At 40.6% G+C, this 26,790-nt stretch overlaps 1 protein-coding gene across 2 annotated transcripts; it reads left to right on the top strand.

Annotated features, from left to right (window-relative positions):
* The first annotated feature begins 917 nt into the window (after positions 1-917).
* lmtk2 (lemur tyrosine kinase 2) lies at positions 918-26,619 on the top strand. Of its 2 annotated transcripts, none has more exons than XM_067616272.1 (14): positions 918-1,454; positions 8,146-8,279; positions 8,461-8,614; positions 9,181-9,257; positions 9,609-9,727; positions 10,057-10,144; positions 14,826-14,956; positions 18,110-18,194; positions 19,216-19,337; positions 20,123-20,272; positions 20,460-23,526; positions 23,621-23,753; positions 23,835-24,093; positions 24,360-26,619. In XM_067616272.1, the coding sequence occupies exons 1-14, from the start codon at positions 1,352-1,354 to the stop codon at positions 24,382-24,384; spliced, it is 4,647 nt and encodes a 1,548-aa protein (XP_067472373.1). In that variant the 5' UTR covers positions 918-1,351; the 3' UTR covers positions 24,385-26,619. The 2 variants fall into 2 exon arrangements, with proteins under 2 accessions (XP_067472373.1, XP_067472372.1); XM_067616271.1 differs by having other exon boundaries at positions 919-1,454; positions 23,835-24,089; positions 24,356-26,619.
* The last annotated feature ends 171 nt before the right edge of the window (positions 26,620-26,790 follow it).

The following is a 26,790-nucleotide window of genomic DNA, read 5'->3' as shown; positions in this document are numbered from 1 at the left end:
TGCTATTACTATTGTTTCTATTAATATCAAAAAAGAATAATATAAAATATAGAGGACAATATATTTCAGTTGCAAACATTTTCAGTAGCTGAAATGAATGTGATTATTTTTTATTAGTTGTTAATTATGTCTGATAATATTAAGAAAGACACTGTGTAAACACATGGAATTGTAACCGTCATATTGTAAATTTTTAGCTATGTATAACAAAGAGGACATGTGTGGTTTTGTTTTGTTAACAAACACACAGGGAGTCACACCTCCAACCACGCCTGCTAAAAAGTAAATTATCAGGTGTTACCTGTTTGGGTGGGAAAGTCCTTAAAATAACATTTCTGTCAGGAAACACTCACAGAATTATAGTATAATGTATAGAGGTGTGGCTGCCTTCCTAGGATCAACAACATATCGCATCTTGACTTCTAGAGCATCATTCCTTTATTTGGGAATACTGCGATAAAAAACAGTGTGTTTTATTTTTGCTATATTTATTGAATCGAGCTTCCCTACGAATCTGATGCCTAACCAAAAATTCATATGAAATCACTACAGAGAAAATGAACACCTATCCATAAGAAATAGATCCCGATACCCAAGACAGCATCAGTGCACCTGTCATATTACCCTGTCCACCTCTAAAATGAGACTGCTTGGTAGTTTACGATTAGCCATAAAGCCAAGAATAGACATCCAATGAAGACGAGTCGGATCGTCTTTCCAAATCAGTATTGCGTGTCTCACATGATTGGCAAGTGACTGATGTAAAAAAAAGCTTTCTTCAGTTCTGATACAAAGCACTGGATTTACATGACTGATAATAAAGCTCGATGGTGATTGGCTGTGTGTATTTAATATGAGGCTATGCTTCGTTGTGATTGGCTGTAGTGCCCATCAATCACTTGAAGTTGACCGCCTCATTCCGTGACGTGTCGTTGTACAGGAACATGGCGCTTTGGAGGAGATGTGTTTCATGATAGCCAGGGCTTTTGATTTATTTCTTTTAGCTGTGTTCACTTAAATAACGTCAAGGCACATGAACCGAATATGATAGGTCGCGAAAGGTGATCGCTCCTTTTGTCTGTATGGACAACGGAACATTACATTTCGTAGCGGTGTTTGCTGTCGTCAGCTGAAACTGTTATCCTTGACATGCTAGCTGAAGCTAGTTAGCTAGCTAGCTGGCTAACAGTAAGTCGCTAAACAGTAAGAAAATATGCTTGTTTGTGTAGCCTACACTGACGTTAAACTAATTATCAATGATTAAAAGGCATTATTTAGCGCCATATCAGCCATTTGTTGTTTAGGACGACGATTCCCATTTAGCTAACAGCTTGTTAGCTAAGCTAGGAGGATGGAGAGCCGTCATGGATGTGTTTTGTTGCTGGCCAGTGCGATTTTTATGTCGGTGTTTTGGCTGTCTGAAGGTGCCCCTCTCCAGTATCATCACAGATCAGGTGAGACAGCTGACTGCTATCTGATACACAGCTGACTGTTTGTTTATTTACTATGACGCCTGTCTACAAGCTAATGCTTACTGGCTCGGGTGGCAGCTAAAAGCAAACAAAACAAGCCTGGCTGTATTTCCTGCTAACCAATGAACACTGTTGTCACTATATGTATATTTGTAGTGTATGGCGTTTTATAATGACAAGTAACAACATGTCAGGAGACTGGTAGAAATACACTTTCGACTTTTCGTCCACCAGTACTCATAAAAAAATCCACACCGTAATCTATTCTAGTTTGATTCTGATTGAAAAGTAACACACATAAATCTGTACCCAGGTACCAGTGTGTCTCAGTTAATGTAATACAGGTTATTGTAACTGCGGGTACAGGCAAGTTAACCTTTCAATAGGGTTGGTTTAGTCACTGACATATTACCAAGTTTATGGGACAACAGAATAGATGTTGGCCTACCAGCACGGAAACATTGGTTTCCCTTTTGTTTTCAGGTGCACCTTGAATAACAACTTTGATGTTGATCACAGTGCCATCGCACTGTGCCTACATCATAAGTCTTGTCATGGGTTTGATCATTTGTATGATGAATGAAAACTTATTCCTGGAAGAAAATGACTTGCCATTTTGTTAGTTGCCAGTGGGGTGAAATCATTTGGTAATAGACACACACTATTAATTAGTATCCAGTCTTAGTGATCAAATTAGACCGCCTTCATACATTTTAAACTAGGTGGAACATACATTGAAATGATCCTTGTTGGTGTGTTGACTTACCTTGTTCAGGTAAAAATGACAGAAACAGGAGGGAACTGATTGTATGAAAACAATTCATTTCCAGCAGTTACACAGCAGCTCTAGCAGTTCCCCAAGGGATACTGATGTGAGAGTACTGTTGTGTAACTGATTATGGATCAGCTGAACATTCTATTATGGCAATATTGATAATCAGTTGGTATTTTAAGTCCTTTATCAAGTACATTTGGTGGCTACAGCTTCTCAAATATGAGTATTTTCTTGCTTTGCTCAATTTCACGCCACTGTAAATTGCATTCTTGTGAATACTAGACAAAATTAGGAATTTCAGGATTTCACATATCTTTTTTTGGAGTAATGAAGAATTTTCAGCAGATGAAGTAGTTTCCGAAAATAATCTTAACTTGCAAACTTAATGTTGTGGATGCCATAAATCCACTTGGAGGCAAGGGGATAGTTTCAGTGTTTTCTTTTTGTTTTTGCAGCTTCACACAGCAAAAGGCTCAGTCAGTGTCGTCTGTCTTGGTGCAACCTGCTTCCTGACAAGAAATGAATAGACGCAAAAGTGAATATTGTGTAGCCGGGGTCGGTAATGTGTAACTGTAACACATTCCAATCTTATCAGCCCCAGTCAATGATTAGCAACAGTGCTGTTTACTTAATTATAATAGGTCATACAGGAAACTGATGTAGCAATATGAGCATGCTTTTTATGCTTTTATTACATAGCAACCTGTCCTCTGCCCCACTTCCCCAGTCTTTACTTTGGAGTCATTTATCAGTGTCTACAGATATGGTACATTAATACTTGATGTTTAAAAGTTTAGATTTAAGTTAAGAGTTGTGGGTGAGAAAGAGAGAAGAAACTCCTTAAGTGACTTGCTCTGTTTTCACACATCAAACATGGGTAAATGTTGAAAGGTGAGCTTTAACAGTGGTGTTAATGTTTTAACTGTAGTAACAGTCAGCTGACAGGAACATGTCTAGTCTGACACTATGGACATTGGTCTTAACCTTCCACCAAGTTACCCAGTGACTCAGTGACTACCAACCCAGGTTACTTTTACAAACCAGCCTATCCTATATTGTCAGGGGCCAAGGATCGGAGCTCCTGTACTCCAGTTCAGTGAGCTGCTTCAGAATCCAAACAATTGCATTTTGCATTGTTACAGTGTGTTACAAAGAATGCATGCAAATGTTGCCATGAAGCAGGCAAATGACAGATATATATAGTGTTGTTTTCTATTGTTTTAATAGTGAGAAGATGATGCTGATTTGTAATTGAAAATGACACAGTCTTGTAAATATGGATCCTCACAAAGGCCCGACGGCCATAATTATTGGCTGCTTCAGATACCTTGGCTGTTCATTCGACGAGGCTTGGTGCTTCTTATCTTAGCAGACGGACAAATCGTATCAGAACCCAAACATGTCAGCCCGACAATGCCATCCTCCATCCTTTATGTAACTGGAAGTACAGACATCCACTGTTGTAAACACTGGTGGGTGAAATCTGCAAAAATGGGTCAGCTCCTCCTCTGCGTGAATGCCTACTGAAATATGCAGTGGAACCGAAATAAGACCTGGCAGCTCCCTGCCGTATTGGTCCCAAAAACCAGTTGAGTCATTTGGTGGGCCCTGCCAAGTCATAATATGAACCCATGACTCAGATAAGGCCTTACCAAGGAGAACTGATCCCATGTAGAGCTGTCGTGACCCAGCTCCTGTTTTTTTCTATAATGCTGCTGCTGCAGACTCTCTGGGAGTCCTGCACTGCCTGGAACCCTGTTGCTCCACAGAAACAGACCGAGGGTGTTTAAAAGATGTTTTTCACAGGATTGTCTTGAAGTTAAGCTTTGACTTTAATAAAGCTAATTATACTATTTACTGAACTATTTGTTGTTTCAGATAATATATGCTGCATATAATTTAGTAGGCTGTCATCATTGATGGAGGAAGCGTTTTGTGAAAAACAGCCACTCGTGAAATATTATGGAGCTTACTGAAACGGGGCTGTTGAGTTTTGGTTTATGATTAGCTCGCTCCTGGTTTCATGATGCTGGACATTTTTACTAGTGCTCATTATGAAACACATGTTTTATGATAGGATTGCATTATATCAATTTCAGGCAATATTGTGTCAATTTGATAATTGCTTGATCTGGCAGTTGTGTGGTTTTGGGAAATAAATAAAGCTTTGGGAAAGAGATTCCTCTTCAGCATTCAGGGGTTTCCTGGTCTCAGTATGAGGCTGTGGTTGTAACTACCTGGGTGTAGTGGTGAGGTGGTGGGGGCTGTTTGCTGACATAGCAACAGTACAGTAATGCATGCAGTAGATGTTGTTGCCTGTTATTAATTTCTATGATTTGATGTTTGCTTAAACCGTACTTGCTTACAGTAAACTCTTACTGAAGCAGGTAATCTTACATTTAGATTTATCAGGGAAGACCAGGCCAGTGCTGGGACAACTCAATTTTAAAAAATTTTTTTTTGCCTTTGTTCACCCTTTGTGACATTTTCTTCCCTCCAGATAATGTTAATTTCTCTGGATTGCTCCCTCCACCCCTTTTCCTCTTCGTAGGACGTGGATGTGTCATTTGGTATTTTGTGTTTTATTCAGAGAAAATGGTGATCAAATCAAGTGCTGATTGTATAGTCTGACATCCAACAATCTTAAACAATTTAAAATATTACGTAGTCTTTTTTCACACACGTTAACGATAGACACTAGTTTGAGGTATGAGGTGGCTTCTCACATGAAGAGAAATTCTTTGCCGTCCTCATCAGTCACATTTTGTGCACTCAGTAGTTTTGACTGATTTGCATGTTAAGCAGATTCAGTCTGTTATTTCGGTTTGCATCAGTTCTCCTTCTCTTCCTTCCACTTACAATCTGTACCATGAAGGAATTGTGTGTAACCTTTAGCAGCCCATGTAAGCCAGGCTCATCACTTACCTCCTGATGATAAATTACGAGGTAGAAAACACTTAAAGTTGTAAGTACACATCTACATTTAGAGCTAAATCCCCCGGGCCTGTGTATGAACTATGGACCCATTTCAGTGTTTCCCCAAGGGATTTTTTTCAGCAGCGGTGCTGTTTTGCACGCGCAGAGCCCACAACACCAGGACCCATATTTGTGCACATGGGCAGTGCAATAACTTAGCAAACTAAGTTACTAGCTTAGATTTGTTCCAGTTAGGATTATTCATGTCCACAGACTCATGTGTGTGATAATTTGCAGGAAATTTTGACACCAGAAGGGCTCTGGAGTTAAGGAGATTTCAGTTAGGAATAAATAAGATATCAGTATTTTCAGGTAAGTTTTGCATCACAATATATCTAATTTAAGTTTTCCTAAAGGCTAAGTTGCCTGTGGAGTGGCGTCTTTGACTTTGAGGGTGGTCTAGGGTTGTGATTGTACACTGATCTCATTCACAGGTTGATACATTCGTCTGTTTTAGGATTATTGTTAAGTATGTTTTCACTGTAGCAGGATAAAAAAAAAAGTCAGACTGCTTGGAAGAATTTTGTTTTGATCTTAAGTAGGAGACCACATTAAGCAATCAGTTTTCATCAGTGATGTCTTGGTGTACTGTTGCAGACATGAAATGAATATCAATCATGGTTGACGCTTTTGATCATATGTAATGTTCCCCAGGGAGTTTAAGTGATTGCTGCTCTGCTGCTCTCTGATGAACTGTAGTGTCTCAGTACACAACTATTCCATCTGAACAGACCCGACTGGTAGTAACCTCACTGTTCAACCGGTCGTTGGCCTCTCTCTCTCTCTCAACCTTTGCGAGATCTCGCCTCAGGTTGATTTCAAATTGGTGTTTTTATTTATGAACAATTTAGGAGGCAAGAGTTGGTGCCAGGTTGGGTGCAGAGGCTGAACACATTTTTTGTCTTATCTTTTTTGTTAGCAAACAACAGAATAATGCATTACAGCCATTATCTGGCAAGGACTCTTAACAGGTGCATCATGATTTCTCTGCTTTGTGTAGCAGTTTAAAACTGTTCTATCACCTCCTACTCCATGTTTCAATAAGGCAGAACACACGATTCAGTTTCTTTTGTCAGATGTCTGCATGAGTATAAAACAGACTTATCAAAAAGGGCAGCTAAGGATTACAATGACTCCTGTGCTGCCATACTGAGAGCACAGATCAAGTCATATGTGCAGATTAATGATGACACCTCCTGTTTTGTGTGGTTGGATATCTTCTCTCAAAGTAAGTGATTCAAATTTAGCCAGTTTAGTGTAGACATATTGGCCTTAGTCTGGTCGCTCATTTGTTCCCAGGGGCTCAGACTATTTGTGTTGCAGAAATACTCAATTCTGTTCTTTTTCTTCTTCAAGCGCTGATGTGAAAGCAACATGAGACAACTAGAAGAATGTTTGTACTCTGGACGTATTCAGCACACGCTTTTATCTGTCAGGAATTTGTAGCTCAGCAGAAGGACACTCAGTAGGTGTCGATTCTCCCTCTAGCAGACAGGATGTACCTGACATGCTATGACCAGTGGGAGACAGAATAAACAACAGGGGGGCACTGGGGAGGAGTGTCTCTCTCTCAAATTCTCACTATTCTTTCAGCACATTCTCTCAATCACACACACATTATGCCATGTTGAGATTATGTTTACATGTAATACAATATCATGAGACGTAGTGAAATGACAAAATATCAAGTCAGAAAATTGCTTGCAACACCTCTTCTGACTGCTGGTGAGCTCAGAAGTGATAGGCACAAAAATAAATGCAAGCTGCAAGTCGCAGGGACTGACTTTAACGTCTTCTGACTGTTCACTCACCACATCAGAGACAGGACGAAATGCAAGTGACCAGTAGTCATACCTTTTTCAAAAGAGCAGTTCAATGAGCAGTGACATTTGGGAGATGAGGAGACGAGGTGGACATGTGGTGAAAGAGCACGGTGACGGGCTCGCACTTACAGATAACAAAAGGTGGAGCTTTTGTCAGAATTATGATATACATGCAGTCTTTTAAATACTTACTCCATACATTTAACCATCAGTGTGAGCTGTCAATCCAGAGAAATCATATTTTTTTTTTTAGAGAAGGCTATCACCAAGATTTACCATGCCTGCTGCTGTTGTAGGCCTTAAGGTCTTTCAAATCAAAGTCTGGTATAAAAAGGGATTTCAGCAAAGTAAATACATCCCGCTGGTATTTTCTGTCGTAGCACAAAGATGTTACACTCGATTGGAAATCTGTTGAACCTGCAGCAGCCGCATGGATGTTGTTCGGCATCGATGTAGCGAGATAGCAGCAGCTAAGCAACACAGCAGGTGGGTTGAAAGGTTGCTGTCAGCCCTGACACTCGAACTGCTGGGCCAGCAGCATCCTCACCAGCACAGACCCACACCTGCTGTCACTACAGCTGCACCATCAGCTGCTTATCAGCCAGGAGAAACCCCCCACAACCGTCTCTCTGAATGGCTGATGAGGCCTAGAGGTTGGGTGGTCCACAGTTATTTTCACATCATGTTTGCAGACACTGTAAACATGAAGAAATCACTGTTTTCATGTTCATAGAGTCAAAATTATTGTGTGTCTTGCAAAGAGTTACAGCTCAGCGTTTCTTCCCTCTGCAGTGGAGTTGCTGGTGAAATAGAGCAAAAGCTCAAGAAGCTGAATTCTAAGAGCACTGTGCAGTTTATTTTTGTTGTTGAGCTTAAATGTATCTTTGTTGTGGGTGGATTTAGAAGAAGTGCCAGTACACCCGTGGTGTGCCGTATTACTGTCAAACACACCTATGTTTATTCTTGTAACTCCAACAACAGTGACAGATGCCCTCCTTTATTCACTTCTGAGTTCATTTTGAAGCACAGCTATAGATGTGAATGATTCAGCATAGTATCTGAAGCAGAGCCGAGCTCATGTCTGTTTTCTTCCTTATAGGTGGAAGCACGGGGGACTCGTTGTCCGTGTCTCTCTACCTGTCTCTGGTGGTGTCACTGACGGCGCTTGTGGCCTTGGTGGTGTTGCTGGTGAACTGCGTGACCTGCTGCAAGGAAAGGGAGATCAACTTCAAGGTGAGAGTCCCGGCACGCAGGTAGCCAGACAAGACACGACTCCACCTGCTCCAATGCAGGCTTGACATAGAGAACAAATAGCGGGCATGAATTGTAATAGACCGTGTCCGTAAATGTGGGTTCTATTGTTAAATGTATGTCACGTCTCATAATATTCCACTCCTGACTTCTGTTGACGCAGGAGTTTGAAGACCACTTTGATGATGAGATCGACTTCACCCCGCCGGCAGAGGACACGCCGTCTATGCAGTCCCCAGCTGAGGTGTACACCCTCGCTGTGTCCCCTGTGGCCCTGCCTGGACCCCCACACCTACAACCTCCTGCCCGCATCACAGGTTAGACATATACACACTCAGATTTATACTGTTAAGATTTATACTTGTGCACATATACATACTATATTCACATGCTAAACACAGACGTAAAAAACATCCAAAAACTTCATGTGAATATCTAGTAGAAGTTGTTTGGTCTCTAGGATGTTATAAATAAGAGTAAATCCAGCAAATGTTAAGCAGAAATGCACAACAAGAGATTTTCTGGCATGGTTTAAAATATTGCCAGAAATCTGATTTTCATTATTTTTCTCTGTCACAGCTCCTTTTTTAATAATCCCTCAGGATTAACCTTGTCTAAATTGTGTTTTTCCGATGTCAGTTTTTCAAGTTTGGAGCCCAACTTCACTACTAAAGCCACTACTAAAGACATAATGTTATTACTTATATTTTTCATATTTATTAGACATGATTTAACAGACATACACACACAATTTTACTTTCATTTTGTGTTGCTCTTGACTGAATGTGACAGGCTCATAGTCTGGGTTTTCCATCCCAATAACTGTAATATTAAATCATTTAGCTAGATAGACGTTAACATTGTTTTGTGGTTGATTTCACAGAGGGATCCGCAGGCTTCCAGGTAGCACGCCACAGTCTGAGTTACATCCAGGAGATTGGCAATGGCTGGTTTGGCCAGGTGAGATTTGTTTTCTTTACTGTACAAGTTTTGCATAATCTAAATATTTTTGCCATTTTTACCCTAATATCTTTTGTGCACCTCTCATGGTTGTGGTGATTCACAAATTTTGAGAAACCTATTTTGTAACTTGACTGCTCTGTTTTATACCGATACGAGGTGACTAAATCTCCTTTTTTGTTATCTCACTCTTCTACTTCAAATCTGTTATTTTTTTCAGTGTTCTTTGCTATAATTGTTGGCATCATTTGGCCTCTTTTAAAGAGTTACATGTAGACCTTGAGGTACACATGCTGCATGGACTTCTATTTTATATCTTGCTTAGTCTAAAGTGTTGTCATGCATCATCAGGTCCTTCTGAGTGAAATCTACACAGATCCAGGTGGAGCCAGAGTGGTGGTGAAGGAGTTGAAAGCTAATGCAAGTGCCAAGGAGCAGAATGACTTCCTGCAGCAGGGGGATCCATACAGGTGAACAGAGAGTTTCTTTTTTTTCTTTGAACACCTCCATGGCTGTGGGTTATTATTATCTTTCAAAAGTTTCCCATCATATGTTTTATAATTTGACATTTAATATTTATTTGATCAATGATGGAATTATATATTTACTTCACTACATTAAATGAGTATGTGCAATGACATGCACACAGTAAATGTAGTTAAAATTAGCCATATGACATCACTTTAATGTTAGCAGGATCCTCCACTTTTCCTATTACACAAGTAGTGCTATTTTAAAGCTTTTTGTTGCCCTAAGAAACATGAATATCAACAGCACGTCTTTGTTATTTTGTCTTCAGAGTGCTGCAGCACCCAAACATCCTCCAGTGCGTCGGACAGTGCGTTGAGGCTATTCCCTTTCTACTCGTCTTCGAGTACTGTGAAATGGTGAGTGGCCACATGCTCTGATAAGTGTGATTTATATGCACCACCAACCACTTGTTAATATACAAAAGCTTGTTTATTGTAAATAAATTGAAGAAACTTGAATAATACCCTAAATGAATAACATTGCATTCATGTGAATGAAATTGATCTACTATTAATCTGCAGTGGAAAATCTTTTGAAATATTGTGCGGGTTTTGCTCCATTTAACATGCAGTCACTGTACATACTAGTGCCCAAGGACTGAGAAATTGTTTATTTACTACTTGATGTTTCAGCACTTTTTCACTTCCAAGGGTTAATTAATTGAGAAATCTGAGAATTGGCTCTTGTCAGTCTGTTAAGCTCACAAATTCATAGGGCAAGACCCCTCTAAATACTGTCCAGCAAGCATGCATAGCTGACCTGGCCTATTGGCCATCTGGACTCAAAGTCTACTGTCTCAATCCTAAATTAGCCCTTTCATTCATTGAGGTGACGCAGACTCCATCACGGCAGTTGATTTATTCACTGTTTCTCTTTCCCCGCCTGTGGGGAGCTCCCTCCCCTCCCTTCTCCTCTGCTCCCCTCCTCCTGCCCAAGTGGCATAGCTAGTCTAAGCCTGGGACTTCTCACATTCCCACCTCTCCCAGTAAAGCAACAGGCTCCATTTACACTCCTCTTGTGTCAGCTCCACCAGTTGCTGTGTTTGTGCATTTTTATGGGTAACACCTTGTGTATGTTGGAGACAGCTGATTTCAGTCTAAAGGAAACTAAGCTGTTCCTAAAGAAACTTAAGGGGTGTCCACCAACGAATGCAAAAACCCAAAACTGTCACCTATAAATATACACCACCTCAGGGTCATTCTTATTTACCTTAATAGGAAGAAATTAGAAGAAATGCAGAATTGTAGGTAGTCTTAGCCATTTTGTCTTTTATATTGAGTAACCAGAAAAATAAAAACACCTACAGGGGTCCTGTAATAAATACTTTCTTTTTAAATTGTTGTTGACAAAAAAAATATCAGAAACATTTTCAAATATAATGTAGTTTACTAAATAATACCATCACTCTTTCATGTTTTTATTATTCTGCCTTTTCTCTTTCCACATTCCACTCCTAGGAGTCTGTTATAATTAATGTTTGACTTTGACCATAAGGTGTGTGTTTGTCCACGAGCACTTAGTGCATGTTTATTAGAAAAATGTAACTCTTCAACAGAAATTCCTTTGCTTTTACTTGAACCAAGAGGATCTGTTGGAAGAGAGCAACACCAGAGCAGCAGCTAGTGATTATTTTCATTATGCTTTAATGTCTTAAATCAAAGGTGACAAATTCCCAACACAACTAATATCTACAGATTAGTTAGTCTAAACAACAGGCAATAACACCAAGTATTGAATTTATAATAAAAAAAACAAGTATTAAATTGAGTAACATCAAAAATAACCACACAGTTAACACACTTGTCAACAGCCACTCACTCAGTTTTCAGTCTTTACTTTTCATCTCTACCCGAGTGTCCTGTTGAATCAGATGACCCTTGTCCTTTTCTGGCAGCCATAAATTATCTTGTGTGTGTGTGTGTGTGTACGAGTGTATCCGTCCCAGGTGTGTGTCTGAGTTACCGGATGCCCTTTTTTTTATGGTAACCATGAATGAGCTTGCACAACCTGTGCCAGTAAGTGTGACTTCACAGTTGTTTTAGAGGGGGACGTCATATTCATCTGGTGGGTTTCAAATATTGTTTTATGTAATGTATTAGTTGCCCGTGTGCACATGAGCAGTCCGCGGCCTGGTGACAGGAAATATTTCCATTCACGCTCCCTGGCGAATGTTGAGCTTTGATAAACTCCGCTTCCATCTTGCCTTCCCACCCGTCCGACCTGGTAATGTGTCCTGCAGGGTCCAGTTCGGCTCATCTTGCCAGACATTGCATAACTTTGTTGGGCATGCGTATTGTCAGCTGCCCAGGCCTGGCTGGTGTACTGGCATTGTGGTCTTTCCTAGCCAACTCTAGTAACGTCTCTGACAGGAGATGGAAATGAGTCAAAGTAACTGACTTATCACAAGTGTGTGTGAGTCATTAGGAAAGATAGCGTGATGAAGAGCAGGTCCTGTATGTTGAAGGTGATAATGTGAGAGGCTAGCACGACTGATTGATGTCTATGCTTGTTATCCTTTGCTGGATAAAGAGTTTTAAGGACTTCATCCGAGCAGGATCTTGTCTTACACAATACACATTTCCTTTCTTTTTCCATATTTAAAAGTTCCATTCGTACTACTTGGGGCATAAATCTTTAAAATAACACTTGACGTAGAAACAAGCACTCACCCTGTTTTCTGGTTGAATGTAAAGTAATAGACGACTTGTCTGTGGCCTCTTACTACTTCAGGCCATGTCAATCATCCTCTACATGTCGAAACACGAAATGTGACACTGCAGCTGCGCAGTAGACAAGGTGAATCCCAAAAAGCCAGTATACTGTGACGTTTCCTCTGACAGCCTGGTGATTGATGGTGGTTTTTTCGTCCTGTATCACCCGTGCTGGGTAACCCTGACTCAAAGCATTTTAGACATCAAAATACATCAAGCAACTGGTGCAGGGGCCACAGAATGTCACATACCGTTGTGTGAGTGACAGCTTCTAATGCATGGATATCCTGCCTGGTGCCTGGCCAGGACATTAGTCAGACCCTTCTCTGGTTCAGGGTCTTGGAAATAAGCCAGTTGATTTTGGCTTTCGAAAGTCGTTGATCCCCCTTCATTTATTACAGTTGTTAAAGCCACAATTCTTGGAAGTGCTCTTTACGTTATTGTCGTCATGTTATTTATTAGGTTATACATTACTGACCATGCTCTGCACACCAGCATATTGAGCACTGTTATTCACCTTGTGGGTGAAGTTGTCCTTACGTGCTTGGTGTCCTTTCTGACTTCTGTTGGCTAATTAGCCCTTTGAGAACTGGTTTTATTGATGGTAACTTGCACGTAAATTAGAGTTAATTTAACAAAGACATTTGGTGGTTACACTCATTGCCTTGGTGGCTATGAAAAACCATCTTGTAGTACAGTATTGCTCCTTTTGAGTGTTTTACCCTGGATTTCATTTTTCTTTCAATAGCCTACTTTCTCTGTTTAGCTTACAAGTAAATATGCTAAACTTAATCAGATGATAGCCTGCTTCTAGTATCCACTAGTAGAATGGAAAACAACCACTTAAAATAGCTTGAAATGTTTTTTTTTTTTTTTTTACATAACGAGATCATGTGGTGGCTGAGCAAGACACACACAGGGAACTCTGCACATTCTTGTTTATTCACGGTCTGAAGTGTTGTGGCCTTTCACTATTTAATGTTGTTTGAATAACAGCGCTGGATCCTCGCCCTGAAACCCAGACCTTATCACCTGCTGCGGATGCTTCACAAAGACAGACAGGCACAGAGTATCACTTACTATACATTCAATATAGCTCTTCTGTGAAGACCCCTTCCCAGAGCTGTGTGCCTTTGTGTGTGTGATTTATATGTGTGTGTATGCGGGGACAAATGTGGTTCAAGCAATCCGTGACGCTTACGTAAGACGACTGATCTAAGCTGCTTGTAGTGAGATCGCTCACAGAAAAGTAAAGCCTTCGTAAACACACACACACAGCACCCCAACACAGACTTACACGGTCAATAACTGCATGTGACTTGACATTTTTAACAAAAGTGCCTCGTATATTACGTGACTCTGGTGTGTGTGTTTGTGGACAGTATGTTCTTAGTTCTCATTCCTTAGGGGAGCTAATCGGGAGTCCTTCACTCCATCTCTGTGGTGTACATGATCTCAGGAGCACACATAGGTTAAATGGCTCTTTGCTGACACATTTTGGAAGTCAGCGTTAAATAAATCGTTCACTAAAATGTGTGCTATCTCAACCCACGTCGCAAATTGTGGCAAAAAGTGCTCATAATGCATTTTGTCGTTTTTTATAAACATTGTTGTGGAGTGTCAGGAAGACACTAAGTACAGGATACCGCATTGACAGTTTCTCAATCATTATGCATTCTGTTACGTGTTGGTGAATGATGGCCACAGGTGTCTACAGAAATTCCCAACCAGCTCTGGCGTGTGAACCTGCACACAGCTGAGACCCTTGTTGTAATTAAAATTTACAGTCTCTCAGGACTCAGTCCAACCACAAAGACCCCTGTAGGCCTGTGATCTAAATAGAGGTGAACCTCGTTTCCTAGATACACTGTCTTTTATTGACTTCCCACGGCTTTGTGATCAGTCAACTGGTGAGCCGACATGCTACATGCAAAATACAACTTAATATCACTTGCTAGCCATGTGTATATACCTGTGTTTTCTTCCCTCCACTCATCCCCAAACCTTACCGGACCCAGACACAGTTTATTTCACTGACCTGAGCTGGACTCTTTTATTTATAAATCTCTGTGACACAGCATAGAGGTCCATTAAACAGGTTACCCTTATTTGGTCCTCTCACACAGACCAGTTAGAAGTGCTGAGAAGACAGGAAAAGGAGAGTCTACTGCCCCTGTGTGGCGGTCTCTGCACAATGCACTTAACTAGAAATATATGTAAAATTCCTCCTATTGCCATCATACAAATAAAGTTGCTCCGGATTTGTTGAATGTTTGATATTGATGAGATAATCCAACTGTGTGTTTGTCTGTGTGTGTGTTTGCAGGGCGATTTGCGGGGCTATCTGTCTCAGCAGGATTGGATGTTCAGAAATGCTGAGTTGCTGCAGCTGCAGAGGATGGCCTGTGAAATCGCTGCCGGTGTCACTCACCTTCACAAACACAACTTCCTGCACAGGTAGCACTTCAGAATTGCAACACTAAAGCAAGCTCACAGGTTTTAGGCCAACTAAGCTTAGGATTGTGTTTTTCATGCCACTTCTGTCTGTCAGAGAATACAACTGCTGTTGAGGGCAACGCTTATTTTCTCAGTGGCGACTAGAAACAAACACAGTGTGATGACATATTTTATTGGCACCCTCTACTCTCTACATTTTCCACTGAGCCAGTATGTTATGTTTAATTAATTAAATGACTAAATAATAGTTGGCAATGTTAGTAAATGTATTTTTTTCCTTTTTTGTCATTTGCTTTCTAAGGATTTAAATTTGTGAGAAAATTTGACAGAAAATTAGATGGTGTATAGTCAAATAACATACACCTAAACATTGTTGTCCTAAATGTTTGGAACAAGTCATAATATTATGGTACATCATACTTTCATGATAGTATCATGGACAGTTTTACTGGGTATCAAATGACAAATAGTAAACAAGTACTCATAAATCTCGTAAGAAATGACTGTAAAGACTTAAGTCAACAGTTAGTTTTATTTTAGTCCTTACTGTCCAACCAGTCTCAGGAGTACCAGTGTTTTCCAAAAAAGGTGTGTATAGAAGAGAGGCAGTGTTTCATTTTCATTTTTACCCCAGTCAGTGCTAGTCTGGCCACTAGCAAGCAGCAGGGTACAAGGGGTGTTGGGAACGTGGGGCTTCGGGGTAACATACGATGCTCAGCTCATCAGCTCTATTTTACATGCTCAGAATAAGCTCAGAGGGTTCCAATTACCCAGCTCCCATGCATTGCCACAGTGTCAGCTGTCCGCTGCCAGAGGGATATGATGATTCTGCTCTTTGCATGTAAAAGGATAGCCTCACATTAGGCGTTGTGTTTTAATCCTTGTAACAACTCAAAGGAAATTATACAAGCTTCCCTTCATGTGAGCTTATTTTACTTACAATCGTAAAAATATTTCCGAGGCACTTTTTGTTCAAAGACTCCAAACACCAAAATTTTAAAAGAAAAAGAAACTGAATGCCACATGCTGACAGAATTGAATGAGAGGCTGTTGATGATGCAGCGCCACAGACAAAACCCTCAGGACAAGTGCTGTGTGGGCTGATATCCAAAACTGAAACCTCAGCTTTGCATTGCAAGGGTGAGAATGGCTCTGCAGACGCACTAAACACATACTGTACTGTGTCATGAATATATTCTTATCCAGAGACTGTGGAAGAAAGTACAGTCCAGTGATGGCTTTACATATATTTTCAGTACAAGCATTTAAAATACACATAAATATTGCTTTGTTTTGTTTGAGATTTTTACTGTTCTAATTGGAGTTTGGATCATCAATCAATATGAGTCATGTTTGTGAGTGTTCACTGGGTTTTAGTCCACTACCAAGAACCTTTTTTTTCCACCTAAAAGCTTATATTTTTCTCATGTTTAGTCAATAATATATGGTTTCCCAAACACAATTATGCTTTCTGTCTAGTTTAAGAGAAAAATATCAATCAAGCCTGAATCACACTTTCTATGTTTTGGCCACATTATTCCAGCACTGTCTTAGTATCATGTGATGTCATGGTATGTTTTGCCTTTTTCCTCTCTCTAAATGTTTGTAGGGCCGAAAAATAACTGGAGGGAACAATATGCAAGTCTGCACTCTTGCATTTCCTTGATCTTTAAATAGACCTGGCTCAGCGTTGATGAAAGTTTACTGTCCTTGTTCTGCTAAAAAAATAAATCCTCATCATCAGAGCAAGAGAGGATGGTGTGCTTCTGCAGAACAGAGTGGTACTTCTCTTATCATTATTTAGTTGATTCTGTGCCCCAACTCTTCCCGCACCCTGACTTCACATCACTGTTTGACAGGAGGTTGTATTCTTTGTCTTAAAAAGATCTTCCAGTTTTAAACTTTAAACTCTGAAATTCTTCTAGCCTTCAAAAACAAAATGTATGTTGTTCTTTGACTGTTCTTTTACTGACTGGAGTAGGGTTACACTAGTTGTTTTTGTTTCTAGGTGTCTAAGTCCTTCTAAATTACGTGTTAAGAGTATGTTCAGAAGTTGTCTGAAGTTTTTCAAATTCTTACTCCCATTTCAAAAATATCAACTTGGAGAAAAGTTTTAATTGGTTTTTAAACTTGGTGATTATTAACAGTTTTTGGTAGAGGACATAATGGTTGTGACCACAGTGTGACTCAGAATTTAAAATGAGTAGCTGTTTTCTTTTTGTCCTGATCATAGGTAAAGTCAGTAAACTCCTTGCAAAAATGACACAAACCTGCTCTGGTGTTCATGCCACTCATTAGCCTTGTAGGGTTAAGATGTCAGACCCACTTCCTTACTGCTGTGTTATCTGTATATTTGGCCCTCCGCCAACTGCAGAGGATAGGGAACTGAGTTTAAAATAAATGTCCATTTATCTTACAGAGGTTTCAGTGGGTCTGACAGTAGCTGGGCAATGTGCATGCAAGTACACTAGTGTCAGCAGTTTTTGTCGTTAGGCGAGTAAAGGGACTTGGAACTTGTGCACTGGGAATACCATGGGGCTAAAGGGAAACTAAAGCCTGCCTCATGATGAGTATCTCACTGTGAATTAAATACCATATGTCTGCTTAATGTGCAGAGAAAGCCTCAGAGCGTCTTACGCCCTCTCCTGGCAGCCCAACAAAATGTTTTCACTGCCTGTGTTTCCCTCAAGAAATTATATCTTGTTGCTGTATTTTCAAGTCAGGAATAGCCCCTGTATGAGTCTTGTTGCAGGGGGAAGAGCTGAGGCAAAAGACAGAAGCCCTTGTGCTAATTTCCTCTAGTTGCCAAAGCCATTTTTGATCCTTGACAAAGTCCCTCTTTCTTGATTCTTGCATGGTGATCTTACCCGTTGAGGTTAAGAGCAGATGGTGAATTCTTTGATCTCGACAAGATGGATTTCATATTCATTTAACCTCAGTCTTTGCTTCAACTTTGCTTCTTACACACAAATGAAAATGCACAAGCTAAACAAAAATGGCTGACTGGCGAGAACAAGTTACCAGCTGAATGTTTTCATTCCACAATCTTGCTGACAAGCCTCATAATCAGTGAATGATTTAGTAAATCTGTTTTGTAAGTATCTAGTTGATTCCTGTGTGTCATGCTGATGTTTCTCCTCTGTGCTCTCATAGTGATTTGGCTCTAAGGAACTGCTACCTGACTGCAGATCTTACTGTCAAAGTTGGAGACTATGGAATTGGACCCTACAGATACAAAGTAAGCAGAAATCTTTCTCAATTTCAGATGTCTTTTGTATAGAGACTCGGTGATTTCATCATTACCTTATGGATCTGTATTGTGTCAGCACAAGGACCTAGTTACATAAAGAAATATTAAAGTTAGTTAGTCATGAAAGTTAGTGACGTTACCCCTAACTAACCATGAACAAAGAGCTGTTTTTTATTAATAAGAATATTGGCTAAAAAGTGATGAGGAAATTATGTCTCATAATTACTGTTAGAAGAATAATTAGAAGGGAAACATTGCATTATAAAGTCTGTTGTGGTTCCTCTCATCTGAAAAATTTGTAAAGCATCCTAGTAGCAATTAAATTCCTCCACAAGTCACATGTAAATGAAATTAACAGAGTTTAGCAGTTTGAAGATGGTCAGTCTGGTCTGTTTTTTTTATTTGAAGAGTCTTAATTTACCAAATCTAGCAAATAATTCCCTTTTAAGACTATCAAGAACTACTTGACATTATCCAGCTGATGAACATAAGATGCCTATCTGGAGTCTGGCTATTTGGTGATATTAAATCACAGTCAAAGTCTTTCTTTGTTCTGCCAGCTCCAGATGACCTGACAGAAAATGAATCATTTACATCAGAGTCTGTGCAGTTGTTTGCCTTTGATCAGTTACGTATTTAGCTGAAGAATTAAGATCGTACTCGTGTGTTACTTGACACACTGCATATGTGCTAAGGCATTTCTGTCTGCTGCATTCCTTAAATACTGCTGATCTGTCAGTTTGTTCTGTCTGAATTTAATAGTCATAAGATAAGGTCACCCCGAGAATCTATTTCTGGAAAGAAAGGGGGAGGCCAAGTGAGAGACTGTATTAGAGCATAAATTATTTTTGCAGGTTAATAAGCAACCAAATTTATCCTGTTCTAGTGAGCTTTTTAATGAGGTGGTGTTTAAGCAGTTTATTATTATTTACAGTGTTTCTAGAAAGTTGCACTGTTCAAAAGTGGTGAATACTGTGTCTGACTGTAATCCCTTACCATGTTACAATAGGAGGATTACATCATCACAGAGGATGATGTGTTTGCACCTCTCCGCTGGTTGGCTCCTGAGCTGGTGGGCGAGCGCCATGGGGGTGTGATTACTATGGAGCAGACCAAGCCCAGCAATGTGTGGTAGGTACCAGATTACAGCTCTTGACTGACCCATAACTCATAATTAGTGTGGTTGAATCCAGTCCAAATATATTTTAAAATGACCTCATGAGAGATGTGACAGAAAGGAATTATTTCAGTCAGGCTTTGAACACACCTATTTTAAGTTTTTAAAATCTATTAACATTTACACTGCGTCATTACATATACAGTAGTAGGTATTAGAAACTGCAACTGGAGTCATGTTATATAATCAGAATATATTGTAAAAATGCAGTTTTGGAAAGACAAAATAAAGTATCACAGTAAATTGCTCTGTTGTACACTTTTGGCTCATTGCTGAGAAAAGAAGTCGTTTCTGCTAATACTGGAGCTTGTAAATCCCGAATAATCTGGCTAATGTCCAAAAGACTGGAAAGGACACTGACACTGCACCACCTAAGCATCTTTCAACACTATACAGTCTTTTCAGCCCTCCCCCTGCCCTCACAACTCATTGGCCAAATGCTTTCTAGTCATTGATTGCAGAATCACGTAACATAATTCTAGTTACAAGAGCTGGATTTGCCCTCTGAATAATATGTTGAGATAAATCGTTTTTCATTAGTGTTTAAATTTGGCTACTGCTATCATAAATGCCTCACAAACCATTAGGTACATTTTACAGTACTGGTTTCTTAGGTTTGGATATTCATAATAGCTCAATTGACGAGGTTTCATTGTTTTGGGGTCAGAGGTTAAGGTCATTTGCCGATTCTGTAAATTCAGTAAATTCTAACAGCTATTTTATCCTAAATTGTTTGTAGGGCCTTGGGGGTCACATTGTGGGAGCTCTTTGAGAATGCTGGTCAGCCATACCCACATCTGTCTGACCGGGAGGTTCTCAATCATGTGATCAAGGAGCAACAAGTCAAACTATTTAAGCCACAGCTGGAGCTCCCTTATTCTGACAGATGGTGAGTACCTGGAATATGTGTCATTAAATATTGAATCACTGAATATGTGTGTTAGAACAAATAGTATAAAAATAATGAAACAAATAAAAATAATAGTAATATAAATCAGGTTTCAACAGATTTAGGTTATGAGGCCATTCAAAAAGAATCTTGTCTGAATAAATGACCGTTTTCCCTCTAACTACAGGTACGAGGTCTTGCAGTTCTGCTGGCTGTCCCCAGACAAACGGGCCACAGCAGAGGAAGTGCACCGTTTGCTCATCTACCTGCGCATGCAAGGCCAGAAGGACATAGAAGAAGATTTTGAACAACGCTGGGATGCTCTCAAGCCTAACCCTTCTACACGGCAGACCACTGTTAGCCACTCCTCCTTCCCAATCTTGGAACAGTTTGCTGATGACGCCCTGCGACAAGAGATTGATGAAGTTCTTACCGTCACTGAAACTAGCAAAGGTCTCAGCTTTGAGTACGTCTGGGAGGCAGCAAAGCATGACCACTATGAAGGCAACCATGGGCGTTCAGGCATGGAAACAACGTTGAACTACCACAGCATGTTCTTCCCTGTTTCCAGTGAAGACATCCAGGCCCATTTCCCTGATCCTGTAGCCAGAGCAGTAGGCACAGAGAGTTCTAATACTCCTTCAGGAATCCCTGGGATTGTACCAGTGTTTGATGCACAGAAGCCATCCAATGGGAATGAATATTACATACAACTAGAAGAACAAGGAGAGAGCACTGTTGGGGAAAATGAGAATAGAGGGCAAGACATGGACTTCAGTTCAGGCCAGCAAGACTTTGTTGTTCTTCAGGATGTTCGTCTGGATGAATCTAGTACCGATGCAGATTTTTTCCACCAAAGTATTGACTCCAAGGATTCCTATTTACAAGATAGCCACATCTGGTCATCTCTTGAAAACGACAGTCCATACCACACCAACATTTTCACCGAGGAAGGGTCCAAGCAAGAGGACTCTCCTTCCTGGAGAAAGAGTTTTGTGGAGCTTCCAGAGCGCAATGGGAACCGTTTCAATGAAGGTGCTCCTTTAGAAGTCCAGGAAGTAGATACTGATAAAAGCTACGGGGATTCTTTTTTAGGGGATTGTTCAGAAGCCACTCACCTGGCGGATTCTGTGGAGGGGGAGAACACAGACATGAAGAGGCTTCTGAACACTGAAAAACTAGCTGAAAACTTTATGTTTCTCAAAGAGCAGAACCTGATGAAAGAAGGATCTTGTTTCTCAAGTCCACAACAGAATTTTCTCTTACCTGGTATGGCGCATGAACCAGAGGAAAGATTCAAAATGAGTTCTTGGGACAACCTCGAGACTTTAGGCAGCTTAAACACAGCAGACACTTATTTAAAACCCACATCCAGTAGCACATCCTCAAGACAGGGAATTTTAGACTCTTCAAGTTCCAGCTTGGGGGAGATATGTCAGTCCTTGGTAGAAAATGAAACACTGGTGCCTTCCATCACAGTGGTCACAGAAGACAACACAAGCAACCAGCTGCCAGTTACAAATAGTTCTTCCACCGAAGACCTTGGTCTGCTCCAGTCCTCAGACAGAGGTATAGACTCTGGTTTTGATTCTACCTCAGAGAGGGTTGAAATTATCATTAGTGAAACTGATGGCCACACCCCTGAATTTTCTGAAAGTGCCACTACAGACTCATTGTGCACAGATGCCAAAATTCCCAGCCTTGAAGATGACCTTGGAACCTCAAAGGATAGTGCTCAGCCCATAGGAAGTCAAATGCCTGAAAACCTGCAAGTCCAAGCATTGTCCTCAGACAATGGACACAGTGAAGATCTAACAAGCAATGATCTGTTGAGTGAACTAATAGAAGATGCAGATATAGAACTGGAGACAACTCTATCTGACCATGAAGAATCCTTTATGGATACTAATGGGCGTCCTCTTGTCAGATCTTCTCTGTTGGTCTCTGGGCCATCTTTGGACCAGATCAGCCAGGACAGCTTACTGGAAGACAGTATGTCCACCCCTCTACCAACTGTAGACAATTCAGCCGAGACACCAGACTCATTAGACTCCCTCGACATTCACAGGCTAGCAGAACAGGGAGAAGAGCTGAACGTTCAGATAGCCCAACACAAACTCCACCCTCCTTATAAAATAGCTGACAGTGGGTATGAGACAGAGAACCTGGAGTCTCCAGAGTGGAATTCTCAGCCTAATGTTAAAGACAACTCCCCTGTAAAAAATGGCATTAGTGTTGCTGAAGAAGAAGAAGAGACAGAAGAGCCTGCAGCTGCAACCAATCTGGTTCCACCAGAAATCATCATCTCTGAAGTCGAGGGTGTGCTGGATGCTCATAGTGAGGATCCGAATGAGGGTCAGCAGCCGGATCATGTAGTCCCTGCTGAGGAACCACTCATGGGCGGCAATTACAGAGACTCAGCCTACTTCTCAGACAATGAATCAGAACCTGAGAAGAAGTCTGAAGAAACTACGGGAGGTTCTAGTGAGGTCTCGTGGATGAGGAGCTCTACTGACGAGGTCAGTGGTGCCGCTGCAGGTCTTGCACAGGAGGTTAGCGTAGAGAGAGATGTTGATTCTCTCTTTTCTCAGCAAGACTCTTCTGTAGCTGCTGAAGCACAGGCTGATGTTGGAGAAACATCCAATCCTCTTGTTGGGGACAAATCACCAGAAGTACACTCAGATATCACAGAAAAATGTGAGAAGGAATCTGTCAGCAGCCACACTGACAATGGAGACAAACAAGAGTTTTTCAAGGATGTAACGTCTCCTGAGCCAGGCCCATCAGAAGATCTCAAACCCTCAACCCCACTTCCTCCTGGTACATCATCAAAGCTGGTGCTTGAGAACGCAGTTCATGCTAAACTAACCAGGACCTACGCCAGTGATATTCATAAAATAAAAGAGCCGGACATGGAGGGACGGTACCTGGGGAGGCGGGATGGCTCGGGTTTAGATGTACAGGAGGATGGCGTGGATGCAGACGAGGAGGATGAGAACAGCGATGACTCTGATGATGACATTCGTGCATACCGGCTACACAGCTCCAGCTCAGACAGTGAGGATGATGCTGTGCATACGGTGCCACTTATTGTCTCAGATGACAGTAGTTCAAAGAACCTAAAGAGCTTGTTGAAACCCACCACCCTGAACATCGAGGCATCATCTTCCCCATTTCCTGCGAAGAGCAACGCAGACAACTCCAGAAGAGCTGTGTCCTTCTTCGATGATGTCACCGTCTACCTGTTTGACCAGGTAAAGTATTCTCTATATTCTATTGTATTTGAGATATTATGGTACAACTACTGTAATAAGAAGTGTTTGTGTGGCCATTCTATTCTGATTTTAGGAAACCCCCACCAAGGAACTGGGTGACCACTCCTCAGGCTCAAACAGTCATGTACCAGAGTTCAGCAGCCCAGCACCCACTGCCAGCTACCTGAACCGGTTCACCAACTCTGAAAGCTCCACAGATGAAGAAGGTAACGCCAAAGCCCAACAAAAGAATGCAGCCGCTGAACTTTACCACTACATGTCCTGACTCACTCTTGAAATCCCAACAGGTGGTGGTTTTGAGTGGGACGATGACTTCTCCTCCCCTGCACCCGCCTTCCTGTCCAGGACAAATAAAGACCCTGTATCAAAGGTCATGTCCACATCTGCAGCATCTCGCTTCACCTCTCCGCCCCCCGCAGTAGGGCACGTGCTGGAGCCCAGCTGGACCAGTTCCTCAAACTACTCCCGTTTCTCCATCTCGCCGGCCAATATCGCAAGCTTCTCCCTCACACATCTTACCGACTCTGACATTGAGCAAGGAGGCAAGTTGAGCATGCAGTCATAACACTTACACTGACTTAAAAAGGGATTTGCATTGAAGTCTTAATACATTTGCACCAAGCAATGTATCTGGTTGATTTTTTTGTTTTTAAATTTTACTATTCATTTCCTAGTTGAAATTCTCTAATAACTAAACTACTATTAGCAGATTTTACACTCTCTGGGTCTTAAAACACTATGAAGTAGTCATGTTTGAGTATTATTCATTAATCAGTTGATCACATGCTTCTTTGTTTGTTCACCACAGGAAGCAGTGAAGATGGAGAAAAGGACTAGTGTGATAAATGAATGGACCATTTATCATCACACTATTGAAAAATGAACCTCTACTCGCACTTTCAGGAATGGAGAATGGCTGAAAAAGGACAGATGACACGGTTTGTAGGGCAAACCGTGGATGCTTCTCTCAGGCAGAACTGCTCTTTACCTTCATGGAGATGGCCATGAGAACAATGGCTGTAAATTGACTTTCAGCAAATAAGACAGACGAGGCCCAGTCCCAGTCTGAGCCACATCACCTCTCCAGCTACATGTGTGTGATTTCAGTTCAGTGCAATTCCACTTTGGAAAAAAAACAAAAAAAAACGGGCCTAGCTTCTAAATGTTTGCTTTAAGAACTCATCAAGCGCATTCCAAGTGTTTGGCTGCTTCTTTTCATTGTGTGTCAAAGCGCACTCCCTTTTCCGGAACTTTTGCATCACCAAAAAAAAAAGACTTTATGTTCTGAATCAATGAATTCAACACACTGGGCTGGCTAACTTACCACTACAGCCAAATAAGAATAAGCTCTTTGATTTTTGCAGACCTACAACTCAAGATCCAAACTTTTCTCTGTATCATTGTTAATTTTGCTCCCTCGTGTTGTGCATTTATTTCAGTGGTTGCCTTTTTGGAAGAGTAGTTTGTTTTTTCATAACCTCTCGTTGGGTGTAGTCACAATCTCCTAATTGGAGAGAAACTATGTACGGTATCCTTCTGTAGCATCTTTTGAATAAGAAGGGTTGAAATTTAGGAAGCGCCATCCATGCATAGGATGATTGGATAACTACCTTAACTAATAATCCCTCATCTACAGAGGTGACACACTGTATGTTCCGTTATTTGTGTTGCAAAGGAACATGTACAGTAAGTAGTTTCATATTTTTGAGACATCTCAGTAAGAATGTTGGGTATTACTTACCAAGGATTGTTGAATCAATCCTTACATGGGGTGATCCAACTGAAAATTGACTGAGAGGAAAAACAGTTAATTAATTTTGTTATGCTTCATTTTATGCTCTGAAATGTGTTGGAAGTCTCTCGGATGTTTTCGTCTCAGTGACTTGTCACTGGGTCTTAACACAGTGCCTGGTATGCTGTAAAGACAGCTGCACTCCTCCATTCACTAACACTACAAAATTTGAAATCACACGTTTAGATATGTGCAAAAAGTGGGAGATTTTATTTTTAAATGTCAGAATGAAGAAATGTATTGAGCTGTTTGTAAACAAATGTGCAATGAATTTTCATGAATTAGTTGAAATTTGTGTACGAATTCATAGGATGACCTAGTGAACGTGGCAGCGTTTCTTCGCTAATGTGCAGGGACTTTAAGCTTCACAAGAACTCACTACTAGAACAAAAAAAATCACTGCTGCTTTTATCAACTTCAGTGTCATGAACAGAGATCGTCTATTTTGCCTTTTTTTTTTGTTTGTTTTATTGTGTCAAACCCAATGAACCTGTTCAGATGGCATTTTCCTCCTAAAGGAGTGCTTGCCCAGTTGCAATTTTGAGTATTCATTATCATATCATTCATAGGGCCATACATCATCTCTGTGGTTGTACAGAGTTGTTTGCGATGTATGTGTGTCATGATCAATAACTGTATAGAAGAAAAATGCAAATGATTATGTTCCCCCCCAAGGTTTTCATGTACAGCTATAAAAACACAGTTTGAGACTGTGGGTTATACAGTTTTTCCTTTTTAATGACTCAAATAGCTTAAAGATTTTGTCACCCAATGAACAGCTATACTTCACGCGTAGTAGATAGATGTCCACCCCCCACCCCCCCATTCAGAAGGCACTGTATCTTAGACAATGTTAACCAGCAGCCTGTGCTTTCAGTTAAACTTGAACATTTATTTAAGGAAATCTTGTTTTATTTCACTACAGTATACATTTGCTTAATCTTGCACATTTGACAAATGTAACTTAATGTTGAACTGTACTGATGTATATAAATGTTAATTTTTTTGTCTGTAAATGGGAAATGATGTAACTGAGTTATAGGTATGAGGTTTCATTTTGTAACTTAAAGCTGAGTTGATGAGAGGAACATATCACTGTCATGGGCTAAAAGCAGTTAAATTAAGACACAGAAGCAGATGTGAATCCATTCTGTCCTCTAAACTTGTAGATTTTAAAAAATGGTAATATTTTTACTTCATATTGATCATGCTTAGTGTAATTGAATGAAATGTTTATAATTACACTGTTTAATATGAAAATAAATGCAAATGAACTTCTATTTAGGGTTTGTATCTAATGTGAAATTAAACGTTCTGAATGTTGATGCCTCTACAACAGCAGCTCCAAGTATCTGATCTTGGAAGCACTGACATAACCCTTAACTGACATTAACCTTAATGACTTATGTGCAGAGTTCGACATTAGAAGACTGTTTACACATTCATCTGCT

The sequence above is a fragment of the Thunnus thynnus genome, chromosome 17, assembly GCF_963924715.1.
Source record: "Thunnus thynnus chromosome 17, fThuThy2.1, whole genome shotgun sequence".
Classification (NCBI taxonomy): Eukaryota; Metazoa; Chordata; class Actinopteri; order Scombriformes; family Scombridae; genus Thunnus; species Thunnus thynnus.
The sequence above is the reverse complement of the archived record's forward strand: the minus strand, read 5'-3'. Positions and strand labels throughout refer to the sequence as shown.

What these genes read in the sequence shown, in the direction of transcription:
- lmtk2 (XM_067616272.1), top strand. Translation starts at nt 1,352, where the DNA reads ATGGAGAGCCGTCATGGATGTGTTTTGTTGCTGGCCAGTGCGATTTTT. An exon ending in ACCAAGCCCAGCAATGTGTG is followed by an intron (nt 19,338 to 20,122) that starts GTAGGTACCAGA and finishes AATTGTTTGTAG; the next exon opens with GGCCTTGGGGGTCACATTGT. An exon ending in AAGCTCCACAGATGAAGAAG is followed by an intron (nt 23,754 to 23,834) that starts GTAACGCCAAAG and finishes AAATCCCAACAG; the next exon opens with GTGGTGGTTTTGAGTGGGAC.